The 23070-nt window shown below is 39.1% G+C and overlaps 1 protein-coding gene across 11 annotated transcripts in view; it reads right to left on the bottom strand.

Annotated features, from left to right (window-relative positions):
• ERBB4 (erb-b2 receptor tyrosine kinase 4) overlaps positions 1-23070 on the bottom strand; it is an 885692-nt gene that overhangs the window by 192944 nt on the left and 669678 nt on the right. For all 11 annotated transcript variants that reach the window (XM_067548716.1, XM_067548717.1, XM_067548721.1 and 8 more), the window contains 5 exons: positions 20354-20467; positions 18671-18797; positions 13877-13950; positions 12305-12395; positions 10413-10612 (listed from right to left, as the gene is read on the bottom strand). In XM_067548716.1, coding sequence (XP_067404817.1) covers positions 10413-10612; positions 12305-12395; positions 13877-13950; positions 18671-18797; positions 20354-20467 — 606 coding nt within the window. The remainder of the gene's footprint in view (positions 1-10412; positions 10613-12304; positions 12396-13876; positions 13951-18670; positions 18798-20353; positions 20468-23070) is intronic.

Here is a 23070-nt window from a genome sequence, read left to right as displayed (position 1 = left end):
ATCATCATCTAGCCTACTGCCCATTGCATTTACTATGCAGCACTCCTTAGGGGGAAAAACGTGCAATTGTTGTTCAGCATATTCTGCATTTTCATAGATTTCTCTTGGCTGGCCCCAGGTGAGAAGACAAACAAGGTATCTGAAATGTCAATGGCTTAAACAAGGAAGCATCTGAGAAGCATCTTGCACCTTCCCTTTGTTCTTGCAATCGAATGCTATCCTACTCCCTTGGCTTATCAATATTGCGGGCAGCAGTTCTTCATTTAAATTATTTCTTTTTTCACACAACATGTTTTTGTGGGCTTCAATGCTGAGAGAGGCTGATGGTATTTTACTTTAATCTCCATCCAGGGAATGTGTGGAGAACCAATCAGAGAGTTGGTGTCCTCCAGCCAACATGTACAAAAAGGGCAGGAGATTCACTATTGAGCTTGTCACTTCATACAGAACTATTCCTGGTTGTGAATACCTATATTATCTGGTATTGTTGGTTCCACAGAATTTGTGCATTGTCTCCTCCATTACTGTACAATGGGCAGCTGAGGATACTGGAGCTCTACCGACATCTAGGATCAAGAATAGGCCATAGATTCATCATGTCTGGAATATTTTGGCAACTTTACACTTTTTAGGCTATAATAGATTAAAAACATTCACGTGCTAAATAAAAAACTAAAAAGCATTTATTACAGAGGGGAAAGAGTATGCTCAGTTAAATATTTCCTTATGTCCTTCAAAATATCAGTCAACTACACCCAAGCACAAAAAAACCCCTATTAAACTTAATAACAATTCTAGATGGCCATGCAATTTTTGTTTGAATATGTTAATTCTCAACTGAAAGCCTATTTCACCTAAATTAATGACCCTGATTCTCTTCTCGGTTACACTTATTGCATAACAGAAGTAATGCTTTTGGAGTCAAAAGAGCCAGACTGATGTAAAACTAGTGAGAGAGCAGATTCAGCCCCAAATGTCAACAGCATTCCACTGTAAACCTATATTATGTCACCTAGTTCTCAAACAGCTCTCATCTTATTTTTCTAATATCCCCAACCAGTTTTTTATATTGCATTCAGGTTGCCTCTCAATAATAAAGTTGATGGATTTATGCTAGTCCTTTGTATTTTAGGCACTAAACCTCCACACACTAGCAAATGTTGCATGTATTCCAGAAAACACTGTTTCCTGTTACAAACGTTCTTCGACATTTGGTTCAAGTCTCAGTGTCAGAGTGGAGGCCTGGAGATGAACAATGACAAGATGCCAGATTCCCCAAGCCACAGCTAACAGTGATATCTTGGCAGAAACACCATCAGCACTTCACTGCTGGATTACCAAGTGTGAAAAGATGATCCACTGTTTTTTTACAGTGGCGTGAGCATGGGTTGTGAATTGATGTGATAATGATTCCCATTGGTTGGTTTATGGAAACTACATACTGTTGAGAACAGCCCTGGAAATATGAGATGTAGACTAAATGTCACTAAGCAACCTTTGCCATCATGTCAGCCAGACTAGCCGTGTGCAAGAGAGGAAATATCTGGAGATTTATGGTGCCCAAGTCAACAAACCAAGACAACTGAATGGATTAGGAGGAAATGGAACAGCCCACCTACAACCAGACCCTCAACTGGTGATTGCACCAGCTACTTACTCAAGTTGGAAACATGCTTTAAGGTAATACTGCTGAAAACAGCAGCACTCTTGCAGCTGCCTCCTCATGCACAACAAAAGGCTCTCACTCTGGGGCACAGCGTAAGGTGGAGAAAGCTGGGAGCAGGGAACCTCCAGTCACCCATGTATGGCCTGCCTGAGAATTGTAGTCCCAGAACTCAACATAGGGAGTCCCCCCTAGGGACCACCCAACACACTAAAGGGGGCATTGAGGGCTGGAGAGCAGGAAAAGTAGCTGGCCTGGCCTGCTACACATAAGCCAGAGGAGCTGGCTGGCCACACAGGGGCAGTATGCTGCAGCCCTTTGAGGGGTAGTAGTAATAAATGAGTGTAAATGACACGTATGTCTGCTGTACAGTCCCTTTACACTGCCAGAGTAGGTAAAGGGGCCTTAAATGTAAATGAGAATCAGTCCCACGTTCTTTTATCTGCCAGTGCCCATTTCTAAAACTGAACAAAAACAATACTCTGCCAGGAGCTTCTGATAGTTTGACAAAGAAACAAAATATGTTAAAGGAAGAAAACTATATCCTCTATTTACACAGAAAATAACTGCTGAGTAATCTTTCATTAGGAGCTTAGTTTCCCAACCTTGTGTTAAACAAAAGTTCCACAATAATATTACTCAGTTAATTAAATAACCAAGGAAAGAGTTAATTAGGCCTCAAAGATTTATGAGTTTAATTGACTGAAAACATTACAAACTTGCTGCTACTTTTCCAAACAGCTTACATGGAAAGGGTCCCAGCCAGGGGCAGTTTAAATTCTGGCTCATTTATACCACTTTATTGCTCTCGCTGATTGTTTTCCCAATAGCTGGGAGAAACAGCTGCAAGAATTTCCTGACTTGTTGCTTAGTCTCCTGGGAGTGGAAATTATCTCTTATGATTTGTATCACAAATAAATTTTCAAGTCTGGCAAAAGCTCTGAAATAATATTAGCCAGGACAAGTCTGTGATCCAGGATGATCTGCCGTCCCAAATGGTACAGAAGAGGTAGATTCCACTTGTAATATATACACAGGTGATTCCTTACTGAGGTTGCTGGTAGGCTTCCCAAGCTCTTCAGCTCAGACAAACAGACAAAACAAAGTTTGTCACCACACACGTTCTCCCTAAGAAACGGTCTAGACTGAGCAGTCATAGAAGGAACGATCGACTATACAGAGCTCCATTCTGTTACACTCCTGAATACGTTAGCAATGCTTTTAATAAAAGGCATCACAGCATTGATTTGTCTTAACCATGCTTTAAGAAAAAAGTCATGAATATGGAAAATTTTTCAGCTCTAGTGCTTCTCAAAGAGCTTCAATATGTACTTTTACTGTACTAAAGTCCATGGATACTGAAAGTCACATCAGTTACCAGGCAGCTAGATAGGTTGGACTAAACAGGATAACAAAATACCACTCGTGATGGCAGGAGGAACCATTAGATTTGTTTCTTATTTTAAGTAGGTCTCCAAGACAGAGTTTATAAAATGCAGAGAATGAGCACTCTGAAAAGAATTGCACAAAACCTGCAAAACACACACTACGTTCCACTGACTTCGCATTAGCAGTGAAATGTTCATCCTGGCCCTAATTCAAATAGCTATTTGTTGTCTCCAATGTGTACTTCTTCAAAGTATTTTTTCTTTGCATTTTTCCTAACCCTACTCCTTACCCAGTTATACCACAGTACGTCACTCATATCCCTAAGCTATAGGTGAATCATACTAATCAAACAACATGTATATTAGTGAGCTCCATCAAATTTAAGCCATTCATACATACAGATTCCTTGGACTGTACCTATAGTATTAAACTTTGTTAAAAGAAGTTACTGTGTCAAACAGAATAATAATAATGATTCAAGAAGATATTGGATGACCCAATATCTTTTACCCATATCTAAATTTGATGCTGACCACCAATATTTGGAGAGGGGGGGGCTTTTATCTAATGTTCCCATCGAACAACAATAATTTGACTAGCCACTCAACCCATGTACAGGAATCATTATGAATTAGATATTGTTCTCTGGGAAAGAAATCAACTGAAGAAAAATGGCAGTAGTTTGTTAACTAGCATTATTTTAGGCCTCAGTCCTGCAAAGACTTATATGGGTGTAAAGGAAGTCAAAGGACATAATATTAAGCACAATGTTGCATATTGCAATATTGTATTGGGGTCTTGGTTAGCTAAATAAATATGTATTAGATAGAATTTACATTAAAGGGTTAAATCTGATAAATGGATGCATCTGGGAGGACCATTTGCAGAAATTGGATCCTAAAAAGGATTTTTTTTAAAAAAAAAAGAAATACTTGCCACTGTTTAAGTATCTTTCTTCACTTAAAAAGGCTGTTATCTCTTTTTAAAATAAGACTTTACAACAGGTGCTCAGTTTGGTGACATGAGTAAACAGGAGTGAAGAATTGGCTTTGGCCTTTAAGAGCACAGGAAATCAAAGTCTCACAGTTGTGGTATGGCAAATTCCTTACAGAAATTGTTTTTATTATTCATTAATGTAATGGTTGATGTAAGCACCTGTTAAACAATTAAAAATAGCTCTTGTATTTTAGTTCCTTTGGAACACCCCTATTTCCAATGCTTTCTCTATGCTCACACCTTGAATATTATGGAATTGGAAATATTGGAATTGGAAAGGGTACAAAAAAGGGCAACTAAAATGATTAGTGGTATGGAAAAGCTTCCATATGAGGAGAGATTAATAATACTAGGACTTTTCAGCTTGGAAAAGAGACGACTAAGGGGGGATATGACAGAGGTCTATGCAATCATGACTGGTATGGAGAAAGTAAATAAGGAAGTGTTATTTACTCCTCCACATAACACAAAAACTAGGGGTCACCAAATAAAATTAATAGGCAGCAGGTTTAAAACAAACAAAAGTGTTTCTTCACACAATGCATAGTCAACCTGTGGAACTCTATGCCAGAAGATGTTGTGAAGGCCAGGACTAGAACGGGGTTCAAAAGAGAACTAGATAAGTTCATGGAGGATAGGTCCATTAATGGCTATTAGCCAGGATTGGCAGGGATTCCTGTTTGCCAGAGGCTGGTAATGGCTGACGGGATGGATCACTTAATGATTACCTGTTCTGTTCATTCTCTCTGAAGCACCTGGCATTGGCCACTGTTAAAAAGACAAGACACTGGGCTAGATGGACCATTGGTCTGACCCAATATGGCCATTCTTACATTCTTATGCACTGTACGTGCCTACAAAATAGGAAAGTATTATTTATATAACTTTTACATGAAAACAATCTTTCTAAAGTCATAGTTAATATATTATGTTAAGGAACTAGTGGACCAAGTGCTGGAAGACGGCAACAGGCCTTTTATTTTAGGTCACGGCATCCGGCCCGCGACAGGCGGGCTTTTATTTGCTCATTTTCGGCGGCGGGGAGTGGATCCACGGCACTCCGCGGAAGTGACCGTAGGCATGTCAAAATGGCCCTTGGCATAACTGGTAAACATAACTACCAAACCATATTCCCTAGAAAAAAACTTTAGAGTATTTCACTTTCTACAGTGAATTTTCATAAAATATTAAGACTCATGCATGACATAAAACATATTTTATGTTGGATTTATACTAGCAATTAAAGGAAAAGTATATATGTGAAGAGAGCCCCATGCATTGCATTTAGGACAGTACTCCAGAATTCATTTTAATAGAGCCGGATTATTACTGGAACACATGACAACACAGCTTCTTGCTGGAAAATGCCCATTCACCATCCCTTGTCCCAAACAAGCTTTGTATGTAAGATGCTGTGGTTTTTTTAAATATAATTTCTAGATTTTCCAGTGTGGCTATGCAAAGAGATCCTCCCATTGTATTTTCAACATTTCACAATCATGTGAAGTGTATGGAGTTAAATTCAGTTCTCAGCTAAGACTGTAAATGTCTCATAAGTGTCCCTGGGAGTTGCTTATATATTAAAAGGTAAAATTTTGCTTCTTTGTGTTTGTGCTATGAAATTTTTGCTTTTTTGCACAAAACCAAAAGATTTAAGTACATAGCCAAAGTGATCAAAGAAAAGAAAATGCTTTGTGAAAATTAAACTTTTCTGAAAAATAGATGAAATTTTGCTCAGGGGTGAATTTGGAGAAATTCACAATTTTTCCATATTCACTGGAAAGTAAAAGTTGTTTTGATAGAAGACACAGAGAAATTTAATCCTGGATCAATCCTATGAAAATTCACTAATTTTTCTAAGGTTGCAGTGTATTCCTGTACCAGTCAATCCAGCTAGTAATATGGCCCTCATCACCATGCATATCTTGTGTGCAGCAAAAAAACCTCAGAACTTCTGCACACATATCTACAGTCTGCAGCGAATTATCACTTGGAAGCAACACTAGAGCACTGCACTAGCTAATGCTCTGTTACTCCTGGATGTGCACTCTGCAGAAAACATGACCGAGTCATTTGAGATAGAAAGGAAGTATTAGGACAGTTATTCTATTCCCCAGGAGGACTAATATGGGATTTCTCTCTTGTTCTAGTCCTAGGTGAAAGCAACGAATCTTTTAAAGGATCCCCGAGTTATTAAGTGGTATTCTCCCTTCAAGGCAGCAAATCCCACTTCAGGCCTGGTGTAATTACAAGAATCAAGGCTGATATTTCTTTGTGTTTTGTCCAGGATAGTTTTAGATGTCTCAAGTGTTTGGGCTTAATATTAGGCTGAATGATTTCAAAGTTTTCCCAAAAACATTTTGCACGCCACAGTGATTCAGTTACCAGTATAACAGTACTAAGCCAATAAGTCAGACAAAACCTTTCCCTGCATTTTATCAACTGCCATCTTATTAAGCCTCTTCAAACTGCAGACGCTCCTTTCAAACCCCTGACAATATTGCAAAGATCAAGCTTGCCCAATCAACCTGATTCCTTTGCAAACCAGAAGAAATTCTTTATTGACCTGAACTTGGAACCACTACCCTAAAAGATGCTCTGGCTTTTATTTCTGTAGAAAACAGGAGACTCTCAAAGTGAACACCAAATATTTCATGTTCTTATGAAGCTGTAAAAACGTGATAATGGGCCAATTCTGAGGATACTGAGAAGATTAAAGTGTACTTCCTGAACTGGAGAGCTCTCTATTGTTATTCCAAGTGAGAGAGATCCATAAACCCATTCTCTTTATCTCCATCATGTTTCATCATTCAAAAAATAAATGTATTACCAAACTCCACTGACAAATATACAAATATCACTATTATCTTATAGACATCGCTTAAAGGAGCATCGCTGTACTCTGAACTTTTCCAAAACTATAACACTCTCTCAGAAACCTTTCATAAGATCTGTCAGCTGTGATCCACATCTGATTCCATTATTAAGTTGCATGTTTATGCCTCAAATTCTGTCATTCTAATAAATTTAATCATTTCATTTTCAACAGATAATGGTGTAGGTTAGGGCCTTGGTCTTTTAGCTCACATTTTCCAAAGTATCTTCTAAATTATACGTATGAAACCAACATTTGTAGATGGAAATCGAATTTTTAGAAGGTTAACGACCTGATTTTTAAATGCAAACATCCATTAAAAATAATTGTTCTTCATTATTAATTGAAATGATTAATGTTATGGAAGTTTCTGCAGAACAGCATTGGTCCCATGGACAGGGCACTAGATTGGAACTCAGGAGACTTCAGTTCTATTTCCGACTCTGCCACTGACCAATGATGTGATCTTGGGCAAGTCACTTCACCTCCCACCTTTGGTTGCCTTGTCTATTTTGTACCTGACTCTGCAAACACTTACAGACAGTGCTTAACTTTACTACTGTGAATACTTCTATTGGAGTTAATGGAACTAGTAACAGTAGTTAAGTTAAAGCACATGCATAAGTAATTGCAGGATCGGGGCCTAAGACTATTAGCTCTATGTATTTGAATAGCACCTAACGTGACAGGAGTCTGAACTTGATTGGGGCCTCCAGGATGTTAATATAACAAGAAAAAACCATTGTAATCTTACTCATATAAATTACAAAGACAAAGAGCTACACAATGTAGGATTGACATTTCAATGCAACATACACATATCTTTTTTCCAAGCTTTGCATATATCTTAACACAGGATTAAATTGTCTGTCCCTTATTTTGCTGATACATGAGCAAAAGTACACAACAAAGATACTGCTTTTTTCAGTTTCCTATTCACAAACCACTCCAGATCATCTAGTATATTTATCATTAATCCTGTGTGTATTTCAAATGCCTTGGGGCTTCTTGTTCCTACCATCCTTAGTTCTTTAGATTGATTGTCGGGGTTTGGGGGCCTGTACTTGAAAACACTTCCAAATGTGGGTAACTTCACTCAAGTTACTCACATGAGAGGCTCCAGGATCCTAAAGTCTTCATCATCTGCCAATGACTTTATGAAATATCACCAATGAGCCTTATGCATCTTACAGTTGCCTTACTGGAAAATTTCATAAAATATAAATGTATGTTTTCAGGAAAACACTTTTACTATGGTCAAAAACAGGTGGTGTTTGTATTTTCTGCTGACGTTTTCCGGTGGTGTTTGTATTTTTCGTATAATCTACTGACATGACTCTGCACTGCAACAACACAATCTGACAATGGATGCAGGCTTCCATCTCTGGAAGTGATAAGGAATTCCATGTTTTGATAGCTTTTGCTAGTTCAAAATCTCCTAAACTTTGAGATTACATGAAAGAGTGAAAAGCTATTCCTGTCAGCTAATATGGGAGTACTTTACAGCTCTCCAAGCCATTTAATACTGTGTTCAACCTAAGCCTCCAAGCAATCAAAGCCTGTGAAACAAATGAGAAACTGTTCCACAAAATGAAAAGCACCCAGGCCCAGATATGCAACTTGGTTCACCTTAGACCCATTTATTTTCTATTGTCTTCTTATACATGGTCTCCAAGCTCTAACAACCTTGAAGCAATATTGAATTGGTATTGTATGGGGCTCCCTGCATTCTTCTGATCTTCTATTTCTTGCCTGAGTTTTCTACTGTGGCAAGAGAGAAGGGAGGGCTGCTGACTCCTTAAAAAAGGTATCTAGCAGCATTCTAGCCAGCCTATTGTAACCAACCTGCGGTTAACACAGTATGTCCCTTTGAAAGCACCCTTTCTCCCTTTATGGAAATATGCAGGGTGGCAGAGAGGAGAGACACCTTCTTGTCTCCAAAAGTTCCATGGGTTCATATATTTCAAGGCCAAAAGGAGCCATGAAGATGATTTGGTCTGATCTCCTGCATAACACAGACCATATATTTCATCCCAGTGATTTCTGCATCTAGCTCAAGAACTTGTGCTTTCTCAGGCACCATATTGTGACAGGTTGCAGTTGGCCCAAAAAGTTCTCCCCACATCCCACCCCAACCTCAAAGAGCCAATAACAGCCAGTCACAACATATACAATAATTTTGAACACATGCCTCTTACTAGATTGCAAGAATACAGCCAGATCCTTGCCACTTCCCTCAGCCAGCTCAGGCAGGGGCAAAGCAGTCAGGAAGCCACCATATTTGGGCATTTGAGCATTCCCTTGTGCAGGGTACAGCTGGCATAATCCTAATTCTCTCCACAGAGTAGGGATTGCTCCAGGATCAGCTATAGCCTGGCTGGGATAACCGGAATGGGTGTAGTTGAAGCACAATGCATTCCAGTAACACCTCAGCTGCTACACCAGCTACTAGGTGCTGTTCCAGCTGCCATAACTGAAAGCAGCTGTGAGGCTGCTCTAAATTATGGTGGGGTTCAAGGATTTTGGCTCGTAGTTTTTAACGATATATGAAGACTGCTGAGATGGCGGGGTCATAAAATGTGTGCTTTCTGCACACAGGGCTGGTCTTATTCAACATTCAAACCACACGTACAAGCTTAGAAATCAAAGGGACAGCCATGAGACAGAGGAAACAAAAAGGAGGACCACACTTTGACAGACTAAGAGAGCACACCACACAAGTGCAACATTTCTGGCTGATCAAGGCACAAATCCAGGAAATGTCACTTGAAGTGTGAAATAATTTTATGAACCTGATCTCTTGCTAGTTGACTAGCAGATGCTTACAATGAACAGTACTAAAGCCATGATGTGACTGCCTTAATGTAAATTCCTGGCCTAATTTCAGTGTAGCTGTGGTCATTTTGTCCGTCACATTGGTGCAGTGGTCTTAATCCAGTTACTAACAGACAGGCTTTCATACCACACTATCAGCACTAATTAGCACCCTATTGGTAACCTTATCAGAGAGCTCTGGGATGGAAAGGAGTGAGAGAGAAAGAAACTAATATATCCAAATACTCCTAGATGTGACTTCTCTAAGACTGAAGCACTTTGGTGGGACTACAATTTTCAGTGCTGTCAAACCAACACCTTTTCAGGACCACTACATTCACTTCACATTGATTACTTGAGAGTTTATCATTGTGGAACTGGGTCTCTAAAAGTGAGAAGTTCAAAGGGCCCCAGAGTCAAGATGTGGTGAACCAGCAGCGTTCTTGTTTTTCAGTTGCTCATACTTGGATGCACTGTAAATGCCTATAAATCTTATCAGAGGCAAGTTGGGCCACATCCTCCGCTAGCGTAAATTGATGTAGCTCCATGGACATCATAGATATGCCGAGTGACACCAGTTAGGAACCGGCCCACTACACGTATCACATTCATTCCATAGATACACCCGCAAACCAGTCACAAACAAAAGGCCTGCATTTGAGCAGAAATACTTACTGCAGTTCTCAGCCTTTTTGTTTCGATGGATCACTGTCTTCTGGTTGGGAGTACTGAAGAGGCTGGTCCAGTTGATTGTGTGATAGTAACACAGGTTGGTGTTGTCAGTTATGTAAATGTTGCCAGCACTGATCTGCTTCAGGGACTGGAAATGTAGAGAGGTAATTGCCTGCTGCTTGAGGACGAGTAAGGAAAGGCCACTGGGGGAGCAAACATAAGCAACAATGCAGTGAATAGTCCTGGAATGCGGAATTTATCTTATGCATGAAGTGACAATTACATGTCTCACCTAAAAGGAGCATTAATAAAGGATAACTCAAGAAGGGACTTTAGTTTCAAGTGCTTCCAATGCCATATACACACAGTATGGTTCAAAGATTCATAACAGTTCAGTATAGTTATGTGGCTGTAGAACACAGAATGAGCACATGGAAGAACTGAGTGTAAGAGACAACCGAGCACCCTTGCTGACTTGTCTAGTGGAGTGTGACTGTGCTATAAGTGGTATGACATGATAAGCTGTGATGCTCACACCCCCACCCTTACTGGATGTTTACAGCTGTTACTGGCCTTTCAGACAGAATACATGTTCATCCACTATTGCTGTTTTGAGCTGAAGTGCTATGCCAACAGCCGCAGAAAAGAAGGAAGGTTTCCAAAAAGAGGGAGGAGTAATGCTTGGATAGTCTATAAATGAAAGAGAGAACGATGACGTCCCACAGGAGGTATGAAAGTCCTCTCTCAGGAGTCACATCAATGCCAGTCAAAGTAATATGGGAATAAATTCCTATTTTCAAGGAAATTCTTCCAGTCTGTTTCCTAGGATTTGTTTTTTCTTGTATCAAAGTAGCTGGTTATCTCCCGACTTCCCCGCCATACAAAGAGTAAGAGTTCACCATGTAACGTGGAGATGACTATGTATATTATTTCACAGTTGAAAATTAGTGAAGCCAGAAACCTGTTTCAGGCTATTGTCTAGATTAATTCATCTATTTTAATTATTATAATTGTTTTCCAAATACTCTAAATGAAAATCACTGCTTCAAAACTGAATACAGGCTGTAATTCAATCTCAAGGTTTCACTGCTATTCATAATCTGCTTGGGCTGTTATTTACGATATCAACAGACTCTCTTGACTGATTTACTACATTTTGTTCAACCAGGAGCCAGGGGTTGCTGTATATATCATATAGATATATTATTTCAGTCTTCCATTATTTCTCACTATATTTGCTTCCCTCTTCTACCAACTTCTCCATATCAGCTTTCATATCAAAACATCACTTGTAAAAGTGGAATTAGCAAACTATCGCAGGTATCACATTCTGTAGTACTAATGGGGACAGCTCGGTGATCATCCTTGTATTTCTCTTCTATTGCCTTTTAAAAAACAGTATGCACAGTATCATGATCATACTAGGAGATGCAAATTACATCCGAGTCAACACATTCAAATGTGATCTTTTCTTATGATGAAACACTGCCAAATGGTAGATCACAGGGATTGTATCTGTCATGAACCATAATCTTCAAAACTAATGATATTGTTTCATGAGTCAAAGATTTGAAACACGAATAGCAGATTGTGTAGACTGCACATTTCATCATTACTAGTATTTTGGGGTTGGTGAATTGATTACCATGACAGGAAACCTACAAGCAATGATTTTTAAGGCAGCATTATTAACACGGTCAATAGTGTTTGCAGTTTAAAGCTGTTAGCCTGTGTAACCTGTGTTAGTGAATACATTAGTATTTAAGAAATATGCTAAGTGATTATGTAATTGGTCCTCATGAAGAACTTTACATTCTATGCTACGCATATGATAATCTTCGAATGGTGATAACACAGTACAAATTATTGCATAAACAGAGAAAAGGATATCTTACCTGTATAGGGCTCTTCCACCTATAGTAACCAAGTTAGAAAACACACGAAAATCTGTCATGTTTTGGGGCCATGACTGAATATTCAAGAAACCTGAAGGAGATAAAGTCAGAAATGTTAGAAGAGCAAAGATTTGTAAATATGTTGTTTTAGAAAACTTGGAACTAGTTCAGTCCCAAAGACCAAAAGTGGGGGAAGTCCTGCAATGTATGAGCAAATTCAACTCTTCTTAGGTTTCCCAGCCTTTTTCTAGCAAAAGTCAGCAGACAGAATCAAGATTTGCCTGAACTGAGGAACACTCTTGTTCAAAACCCACATTAGTTAGTTTTGCTATAGATAAATCTAACAAAATAACCAAGTTTGGAAACAATTTTGACAATTTGCATTTGACGCATCATAGCTCAGTCTCCTGTCTGCCACATGTGGCGTCATGACGTTCCAGGAGAAGCAGTGACGTAAATATGAATTGCTGGGGGGGTGATATAAATACGAATCACTGGGACTGAGAAGAGTGACATAAATATGTATAATTGCCACACTGATGCCCTTCCTAGCATCACATGCTAGAGCAGAAAGACACTCATCACCACACACCTGCCACCACTATGACCCCCATTCAACAAGTTACTTAAACACGTGCCTTAAGCATGTGAATATTCCTACTGATGTCAATGGGACTTATGGCTGTGACTCATTGGAACTATCTGGGTGCTTAAAGTTTGGCAGGAGTACCTTTCTGAATTGGTGCCTATAATACCCATTATTTATAGTGAGATTCAGAGCTCACTTGCACATTGGTAATTCCACTGACTCATTGGGGTTGCTTCTGGATGTAAGTTAGGGCACAATCTGTCATTGTTTTTTTTTAGTGGTAAAACATTTAGGGGCATATAATATAAGGTCTTTTAAAAAAGCAAGAACTCACTTAAACTCCTCCCTACAATAACCATTCCATAGTGGGCAGCGCTTGTCTATGTGCTTGTTACTTGTCCCTAATTATACATAAAGCACTGGAAACAGCAATCAATGGAGAACTCATAGCTACAGTATTTCATTTCACAGCCCTGTGAGCTGAAATTCTAGCAAACAAGATGGAAGTTCATGAAGCATTATATGGGGTTCTAGCCATACAACTCCCATTAAGTGTCACAAACCACTGGGAGTCACAAACTAAACCCCCCCTCAGCAGTTCTTTAAAAATGTATATTTTAGTCAGAGCAGTGGTTCTCAACCTTTTCATTATGGCAGCCACTGTTTCCCTATCAGGAGCCCCTCCGAAGCCCTCCTCCTATATTGCTTGCACCTAACCAGGACCACCCTCTTGCAATAAGATCCTGACCTCCTGACATCTGTAATCCCCAGGTTTAGAACCCCCGTTAGAGGATATTCTGCATTAATAAGAACAAAGAATATGTATTTGTAAGTAACAACTGATATTGAAGAGGTTAAGCATTAAATGTTGATCAAACTGTGGCACAGTCAATTTATAAATATGTATGCTTTAAATATAAACATATGGCAAATGCAAAATAAGTAAAGAGCCCAAATTATGCAGGCTCACAAATGTGAGTTACCTGTTATCTCTCTGACTGTTTGGAAGATATTTAATTTCTCTGGGTCCATTGCAGCAATTGTGTGATAGGGGTCCCTGGAAGATTAGAAGGATACACTGAAATGATCTGAATATCAAATGAGCAGACTTATGAAACTACATCATGTAGTAGCAGTGTTTGGAACATCAGCGCCTTGTTTTTCGGTAGCAAATACACCAAGTTATTTTTCAGTTCTTTAACTTCCTGAGCCTTCAAAGTCCTGAGTGCTTCCCCAGGAGTCCTGAGCCCAACATTTTCCAGGTCAGCTTGATAGGTGTTCAACACCTTGAAGATTCAGGCCATAAATATTTTGGGTAAGTATCTATGCTCATGAAAATCAAACCTCAAAGGGCTGATTATCGGAAAGTGCTGAGCTCTCACCCTTTCTGGAAATCAGGACCTTTCCAAGGTGCGTCAAGTTTGCCATCCAAAATTGAGGTGCCCCAAACAACTTTAAAATATTTAGCTAGAGTGTGCTAGTGCAGACAAGGCTGGAGTTGTCTCATTTCATGAGCCTTTGCCTATCACCGCAAATAAAAGAAACTAAGAAAAGAACATTCTCCTGAAAGATACTCCTTTAATGCAAAGGAGACTTTCTCATACCACAACCCCTCCATAGAAGAATACTTATATGAAAAGGCTGACATAAACAAACCCTTTTAGAAGCACAAGGAAAGGTTCTTGTGTAATAGTGCGTTGTGGAATGTTTGCATTCTTTAAAAAAATTTAAAAAATCCCTGGGGTGGAAGGTAACCTCAGGAAAGATGAAGTATGCATTCCCAACATCTCATTATTTGCCTTTCCAAGAGACGTCGTGCTTCAGATTGGTATACGAGGGTAATCAAACATGCTGCCTTTGGAGACAAGTCCTTAGAATTCAGTGCAGTGAGAGTAATGGGGGTCACTTCTGACCTTTACAGAGAGCATTTCCAGGTTAACAGGAGTGAAATGAGTTCTGGAATCTTAAAATAAAGCCCAGTGGATCACAGAAATAATGTACACTTACTTTTAGCAATTTGGGGCTCTCATAAAAAGATCACAGGTTTTGAGTATTCAACATAGAAATATCACTTTTTTTAAAAATCCATTAATATTTAGAAAAGCTCTCTTTGCTAAATGAGACTACTATATAAAACATCCTCATCCCAATGTCAGTGAGTATTTTAAGATAAAAATTAAAGTTCAAACCAATAAAGAAGAGAAGCTAAAGTATTTGATATAGCCATTTTCTCTTCTTACAAAACTGTAGGATAATACATTTTCCCCAACTATTCCACTTATATTTTATCTTCAGACCACTTATTTTTATTGCCCAAAAATCACTGAAGATGCATTTTCTGTGCATGCTGATGTTAGCTCAAATCTTCCCTGAGCTTTCTCTCCAAATACAGGAGATTAAGAACCTGATCCGTTGCTGGTGGGGACACATTCTGCCCATTTAGTACTCTAAAAATTCTTTGCACAAACTCCTCTGGGTATTTTTTCTATTAATTTCCATTCCTGAATTCCAGCCCCTGTCTGGAGTTAGGTATTAATAATTATTTAGGGTGATATTATGCAAACCATTTCAGTGAATTTTTTTCTTAAGGAATACTATTTTTCAAAACTACAAAGCTTCCAGACCATATATCACAGCCAATACCATCTTTGGACTATAAAGGGCTTTCATTCTTTTTTTTTAGCCAATGCTTTCACGGTCTCAAACTGAATGCCAGGTTGTACACACATGCATTAATGAATTTCACTTCACTCATACACACGGAGAGAAGCCATGTATTAATACTGACAAAGACTATGAGCATTATCCAAAGGCTATTGAAGTTAATGGAAAGGTGACATCCATTGACGTCAATGGGCTATTGACTAAGCCCTATTTATCTTATTAAGTAAACTAACAAATGAATCAAAAAAGCGGAGATTCTCTGGAAAAGGGAACGTATATATTAATCGAAGAGCCAATACCATTTATTTAGTTACCAATGGACTCCCCACCAAGTGAGGGTAAAGTACAGACAAGCATCTTGTACTTCATCGGGTAATGTATATAAAACACAACCACATGCACACACTGTAATGACATCTGCAATTAAAATGAATTTCCACCACTGTAAAAACTCCTCTCAGTTCACTATATACGATTGGACTCTTAATTCCTATGACTTGAAATATGAGAGAGTACACATTTATAAAAAATAATAGGATAGAATTCATCCTGAATATATGCACTCATGGAAACAACTTCCTTATTTAAAACTGTAAGTGGCAAATATGTATTTGATTATTATTGCAATATATTGTCAATTTATATACTGTATGTTTTGTTTAATTCTATTATGCAAATTGTCCTGGCTCTGGTAACTTCCTTTCTGTAAATGTACTTTGTAAAATTTAATAAATTTAAACGAACAAAAAAAGCCCCCAAACTATTTTAATTCATTCTCTGAGCCCTTCTTTTTTCAAATAATGCATATTCCTCCAGCCTATTCTTTTCAAGAGCTATGGTTTCTTTCCAGTGTAATGCTGAAGAAGTTCTCTGTCGTGCTTAAGACTAGCATAAATCTATTCATACAGGACACTGATTAGAGCAAAGTATGGTTTCAACATGAATGCCACAAGCTTGTATTCCACTGTTCCAACATGGCAATATATTTTAGCTTTTTGCTTATCTTTTATTTGTAGTCCATAATTTAGATCTTTTTTCAGAGAATATGGTTTATTCCAAGGATGTTTTTGCCACAGCTTCTTGTTATATGTTACAGAGATTTGTTAGCAGAATTCAGCTCTACATTTTTTCAGTTCTGCTATACATTTTGGCAACTAATATCATTATAATACTCAAAATTACATTTCACTGAAGGCATTGGCTAAAGCACACAATATGTTCAGATTCCTGTACATTTTTCTTGCCGCCTGTCTTGAATTTTCTAACCTCCTTCCTGTCATATAAGTTTAACAAATTTACAGCATCCTCCTTGATTGGTCATTTGTACATATTGCAAGAGGTGTGAGCAATGACTCCTGGGTGACCCTCTTCAGTGATTCCCGGAGTCTGCAGCAGCACTTCTTTGACTCACTTATACCTGGTTCTTTATCCCTTCCCATGCTTTATCCCAGGCTACATTAACCTTTCACACAGGACTGCTGTGAGAAAGAAAAGACCATCTACACAGTCAAATACTAACTTTCTTGTCTTATCATCAAGCTCTAGGGTCCTGATCCAATAGCCATTGAAGTTAATGGGCATCTTTCCACCTACTTCAAAGTACTCTGGATCAGGCTCTAGGTGAAGGAACACTACACTTGGCCCCTATAACGAATTCAAACATTATGGAATAAGGCTTCTTTCACCTCAACCTGAGGAACAGTCTGAAAGATACATCCTGATATTGACAATTATGTTTTTCTACATACCAGAATATGCAGGATGACTATGGAAAAATCCACCAGCATTAGTCATGTCAAAATTGTGATTCAGATCCTTTGTTGTAGTCTTCTATAACCATGCTTTCATCATGCAGCAAAGTTGCAAGCACAGATTTGGCAAGGGGACTGTAATTAGATCTCAAATCTCAACATCTGATGCTGAAACTCTAAGGAGCTTAAAGATCTGATGTAAAGATTTAAAATGTAAGTAGTGGTAGAAATAATTAAATAGTTTCTGTTGTTACCATACAGCCAAGTATCTGCAGTACTTATTGTCATAACAGGCAAAGTTTCCAAAGTTTCCATTTGACTGTGTTCCTCTATTTACAGAATTTTGTTCATTATAATGGGTACTGTTACATCTGACAAAAGTGACTCTTTTAATTCACCTTGGCTGATGACTGATGCTCACATGAGGGCTGAATTGGAAAGTAGAGTTAATCATATTTCTGTCCTATCTAATCCTTTCAGGATAGAAGGTAGACTATGTAAGAAAACTGCTAGTTTCAGCATACCTCACCTACATATAACACAGAATTCCTTTCCTCAGGAGGCATTTCAACTGGGACATGATGCCCATTCATACAGGATGACACCAGTAGTGCTAACCGTTGACTTCAATGGTGACCAAATGGGGCACCAAAACATAATCTAAAGTGCTTGTTAAACTCTTTGATATATCTTCCTTCAGCAAGATATAACCAGCTCAAATCTTGGTTCCTATACTCTCTCTCTCCAATTGTCCCTGAACCTTTGATAATGCTTGAATGATTCAAGATACAGATATCTTTGAACTGAAACATATTAGATACAACCCCCTTGAGTTTTGTGGGTGTTTGCAATAGAAATGAATGCATATTTCACAGCTATATCTTATCTTATATTCAAAGTCCAGGGGTCTGTTTTTTAGCTGGTGTGCGTTGTCAGTCAAGGGAGTGATGGCCATTTAAAAATCAATTCAGGATCTGCCCTCAGATCTGGAACCACATTTTTCAGATTAGACCCATTTTTTGTTCAGTCAGTCAATGGAAGTGAACTGTTCTCTCCCCACAACCCCCGATCAGCTGTCACTCCAAACCAGCACCAAGGGTCTCATAAACTGAACATATGTCCCAATTGTCTTTCCTTTTCCCAGCACAAACTTTCTCTCTTACCCTTTGTTTCATAAAAGCTGAATGTGAGAATCAAGTTGGCAGTATCAGCACTTCACAAGAGCGAGCAGAAAACCAATTTATTTCAGGGCTTCTATTTAGTCAGGCATTCCTGCAGCCATACAAATCAGAAGTACCCACAGCTAGTTCTGTCCCACAGCCCGCTCCGTAATGTAGTATGCCATAACGTTTTAGTGCTCACCCATGAATCCCGGTGACAAGAAAGATCAGGTTCCCATTGATCTTGGTACAATTTATGAACTTGTCAACATTGCTGGAGTCAACGGTTTGAGCTGAGGTCAAAGTTCCAGTGCCGATGCCATCACATGCTGCCAAAACAAGAATCCCATCAAAACAACTATCAAAACGATTCAATGAATCAATACATTTTTCCTTCTTATTCACCTGAACTTTCATTTCCTCCAAGGACAGGCAGAATGGTTGTGTTAAAACAAGAACCAATTAGAACCGTTGGCCATCCCTCAAAACGAACACGAGTACAAACTTTCCAAGGCTCAAAAAATATGGCTAAGTACTTGCGATACAGAGTTTTAGGCAGGAAGTACCAATGTTGCCTTTATTCCCTTTCATCATTCAACTGACATACCATCCGGGCCCGGAAAGACACTTGTTCTCTTTGCACTGTTGCTTGGATGTTGTATCTTTCATAAGAGGGCAACAGAAACTTCCCTGTAGGGTCCTTATGTCCATTTAATTCAAACGTTGCATGCTCTGGGGTATACATTGCACACAGGCACAAAGAGTATCCTAGATTGAACAATTAGACAACATATCCATCTATCTGCCTAAATAGGCCCTTACAGTGGCAGCTATCAGGAAAGTATCTGAGCCTCTCCCATGTCTTTTAAACGATATCAGTAACATCTCTCCTTTTTTTCCCCAACAGGCCAGAGTAAGAACTTGAACAGAAAATGGTGCGTACATGCACATGTGTCTATGAGGGAAAGAAGTGTTTGTTGCAGGAAAGCTACATAATGTAGATGAGTTTTGCATTCCATTTAGAATGTGGTAAGGCTAGTTACACTGATCAGCATAAAGCAGAAGTCCTTGTAAATCTGTTTAATGACACCCTGTGTGGGGTAGTTGTTTGCTTATTGGACCAGATTTTATGTAGCTGGCGTGGTGAGGTAGCTGGCGTCTCCCCTATTATAACACGGGTTTGTGGTACTGAAAATTAACAGTGTTTTGTTCGCATTGCTGCTGAAACCTCCAGATAGCTGGGAGAGAACCTCAAGTCTCCCATAGATGCAGAGCTGTTGGGAAGGCAAAGTGATCAGGTTTCCACCTGGAAGCTTCCTGGGATAAATCCTGAGGGATTTAGATTTTTCATCAGTGCTACTGGAGGAAAGGAGAGAGTCTCTTGTCTCTCAAAGCCTTTCAGAGAGGAGGACCTCAGGTCTCTGCTTTGAGAGAGCAGAAACCCAACAGTTGTACTAGCAAGTTGCTGGGACATTCCACAAAGATGACAATACAGACGGTGAAGAATCAGTGCTTTAGAAGTGATCCCTAAAGGGTCCAATGGATAAGCTTTCAAACACTGAATATTAACAAATTCCAGTAATAAAACCCTACAGTCTATCACACTAAACTGGCCGGAAACAATCCCTACTTTTCCCAAAGAAGGAATGAGCCTTTTGACTATATTACCACCATCCAGTGATAAAATCTACATTACATTATATTGTGGAATATCCTACATGTGGCAGTCGTCATAGGTCAATGTTCTGAGGGCGCCCAAAAGCTATTAATACCAGATATCCTAAAATTTATTCTTGAATGGCATTTCATTTAAAAGTAATACCCTGCTTTACTCTACTAGAGTGGAGAGCAAATTCAAGCAAAGCTATGATAAATGATAACCTACCTTTAGGACAAATATCAGTGCAGGGTTTGCACATCTTAATACCATTTTCTTCAACCTCCATCTTGGAGCTGGGACAGGCACGCACACAAGAGCTGGAATCTACCACAAAGTTATCTGTAAAGAAACAGTGCAGTACTCAAAAAGAAACCAATACACTAAGTAATATTGGGGCATGTATTTTGGGGGTCTGAAAATCAATACAAAGTAATTATTGCCTTGAGTATTTTAATGATGGGTAAAATTTTCAAGAGCTTCTAAGTGACTTAAGCACTTGGAGCCTAAGTCCAATTGAAAGTTATTAAGACTTCAACTCTCCTAATGCCCATGCCATTTTTGAAAATAGGAGGAAGGCTCTTAGGCTACTTGGTTGATATTGTCAAAAGTGCAACATTTGGAAAAATGTTTAGAAAATATTTTTATCCCTTTTGCATCCAACTATGGAAAATACAGCACTAGACAGAAACCTGTCTAAAGGACTTCAACAGAAGTCATATGCATACCTACAATATACATGTGTCCTAGTATGTTTCTTCTCAAGGTATTATATATCATGGAAAGAAACACTAGTGAAGAGCTGTGGATTTTAAATACATTCAACTATGAAGAAAAAGAGTGAATTATCTTCTTAGACCTTTGGGGGAAAATATCCTATAAGCTAACTATCTTTTGTTTCCATAGACTGCAAGTATATTGGGTACCATTAACATAATAGAGCTATTGCTGAAATCAATGGCACTACTCTTGGAGAATGCTACTACTTAATGTAGTAACAGTGGAAGAATTTAGTCCTTGATATCAACAATCACTGTACTTAAAGTTACCACAATGATCATGGTCTTCCCCATTGCAATTATAGGGAATATCACAGTAGTGCTACATTCTACTGTGTGATAATGACTACCATTTTAATGGTGCCCAATAAACTTTCACTTATTTTTGTGCCATGATTAAAGCTGTGCACACCATTTGAAATGATTTTCACGCCAACTGAAAAACATCCTGGGGTTGAGGATAAGGACGTTCTGCAAACATGAGTAAATGAAACTGAATGGCTATATCATGTGTCAACCCAGCATGAAACACACCTGTTTTCTACCGGCCAAACAGAAGGCCCTCCTGTTACAGGCGGAATTACACCTATCTCCACCTATTCTATAGAGGTCCTTATATTATGCTGATCATCTTAGTATCCATGGGCTTTCCAGCAGTGCATTAAGCCATGTGACTAAGATCTGTCACATGGTTCTTCTCTCATCCTCTCCCAGGAGCAGAAGTGTGTGCAGGGCAGTGTAGGTTTTGTTTTGGATTTTTCTTTTTAATGAGACAAACACAAACACAAAGCTGTATGTTTATGTGAGAGAAGGCAACATCAAAGAAAGGTGCGCCTTGCGCTTGGAGAAGATGATGGAAATGTTTGTGGTGATTCTTAGTTCTTGAAGACACCTGAAGGCACCAAAGATAAAGTAGGGGGGTCTCAGGAAGATCTGCTTGAATAAATCATTTAGAATAAAATTCATTGCGACTGTCAGAATATTAGCCTTAAAATAATTACTTGTAAATAAATGTGTCCCGCTGTAATCCGTGGACTTCAATGGAGGGAAGAGGTTTCTAGCATGGGACGGGAGGGCCCTTAATGGGAATGATGCTTGGTGGTCTCCCTTGTTAATTTCAGCATTCTTTTAAAGTTTTATTTCATTTAAGAAACAGACAACTTAACACCATCATAATGAAAATCGTAGGCCAGGATGTATTTTAAATTGGGTTTTATCATCAAAGGACACATAATAGCAAGATGAAAAAAAACTGAAGAAGAACTCAGATACCCTCGTCATGGGTACAGTATAGGAATAGGACAGGACAGGACAGGATAGAATAACAAGGTCAAAATATGTTTGGTAGTGTGATGCTTCCATGCCTTTCCCAATGCTTTTAGGATTGTGTTCAGAAGAGACAGTTACTCACCTTGTGCAGTAACTGAGGTTCTTCCTATAGGTGCTTTACTCTAGGTCTGGGCGCGTCCTCACGTCCTTGATCGGAGATTTTTTACCAGCAGTGCTCGTTCAGGTCACGCATGCGCAATCCACGTCTTGCAGTGCCGTTGGTGTTATGCAACCTGACCCCCTCTGTTTCTTGTCTATCCTGAAGCCATATGTGTAGACTCCGAAGTAGAGGGAAGGAGGGTGGGTAGCAGAGCATCCACAGGAACACACATCTTGAAGAACCTCAGTTATTGCACAAGGTGAGTAATTGTCTCTTCTTCTTCAAATAGTGTCCCTGTGGGTGCTCCACTCCAGATGACCCTCAAGCACTTCCCTCATTAGGAGGGGGGAGCTTCGGAGTTCTCAGGTTGAACAGAACAGAGTACTGATAGGCCAATTGCTGCATCAGCCCTTGATGCTTGGTCAATAATTTAATGCTTTGTGAATGTGTGAGCCGATGCCCAGGTGGCTGCTTTACATATTTCTACAATTGGGACATGTGCAAAAAGGCTATGGATGTGGAGACTGCCCTGGTGGAATGCATTCTGACTCACTGCGGTGGTGATATGGCTGCTTATGCCTAATGGCATAAGTTAATGTATCCTGAAATCCACTTAAACAGTCTTTCTGTGGATATAGCTTCCCTTTGGAATGTTCTGCCAGTAATATAAACAATTTGGGTGATTTCCTAAAGGTCTTTTTTCTTTCTAGATAGAAAGCTATAGCTCGTCTAACGTC

This window comes from Emydura macquarii, unplaced genomic scaffold, assembly GCF_026122565.2.
Source record: "Emydura macquarii macquarii isolate MOO-44397 ecotype Brisbane River unplaced genomic scaffold, CSIRO-AGI_Emac_v2 contig_1253, whole genome shotgun sequence".
In the NCBI taxonomy this organism is placed as follows: Eukaryota; Metazoa; Chordata; order Testudines; family Chelidae; genus Emydura; species Emydura macquarii.
Note: the sequence above shows the minus strand (reverse complement) of the source record. Positions and strands in the feature narration are given on the sequence as shown.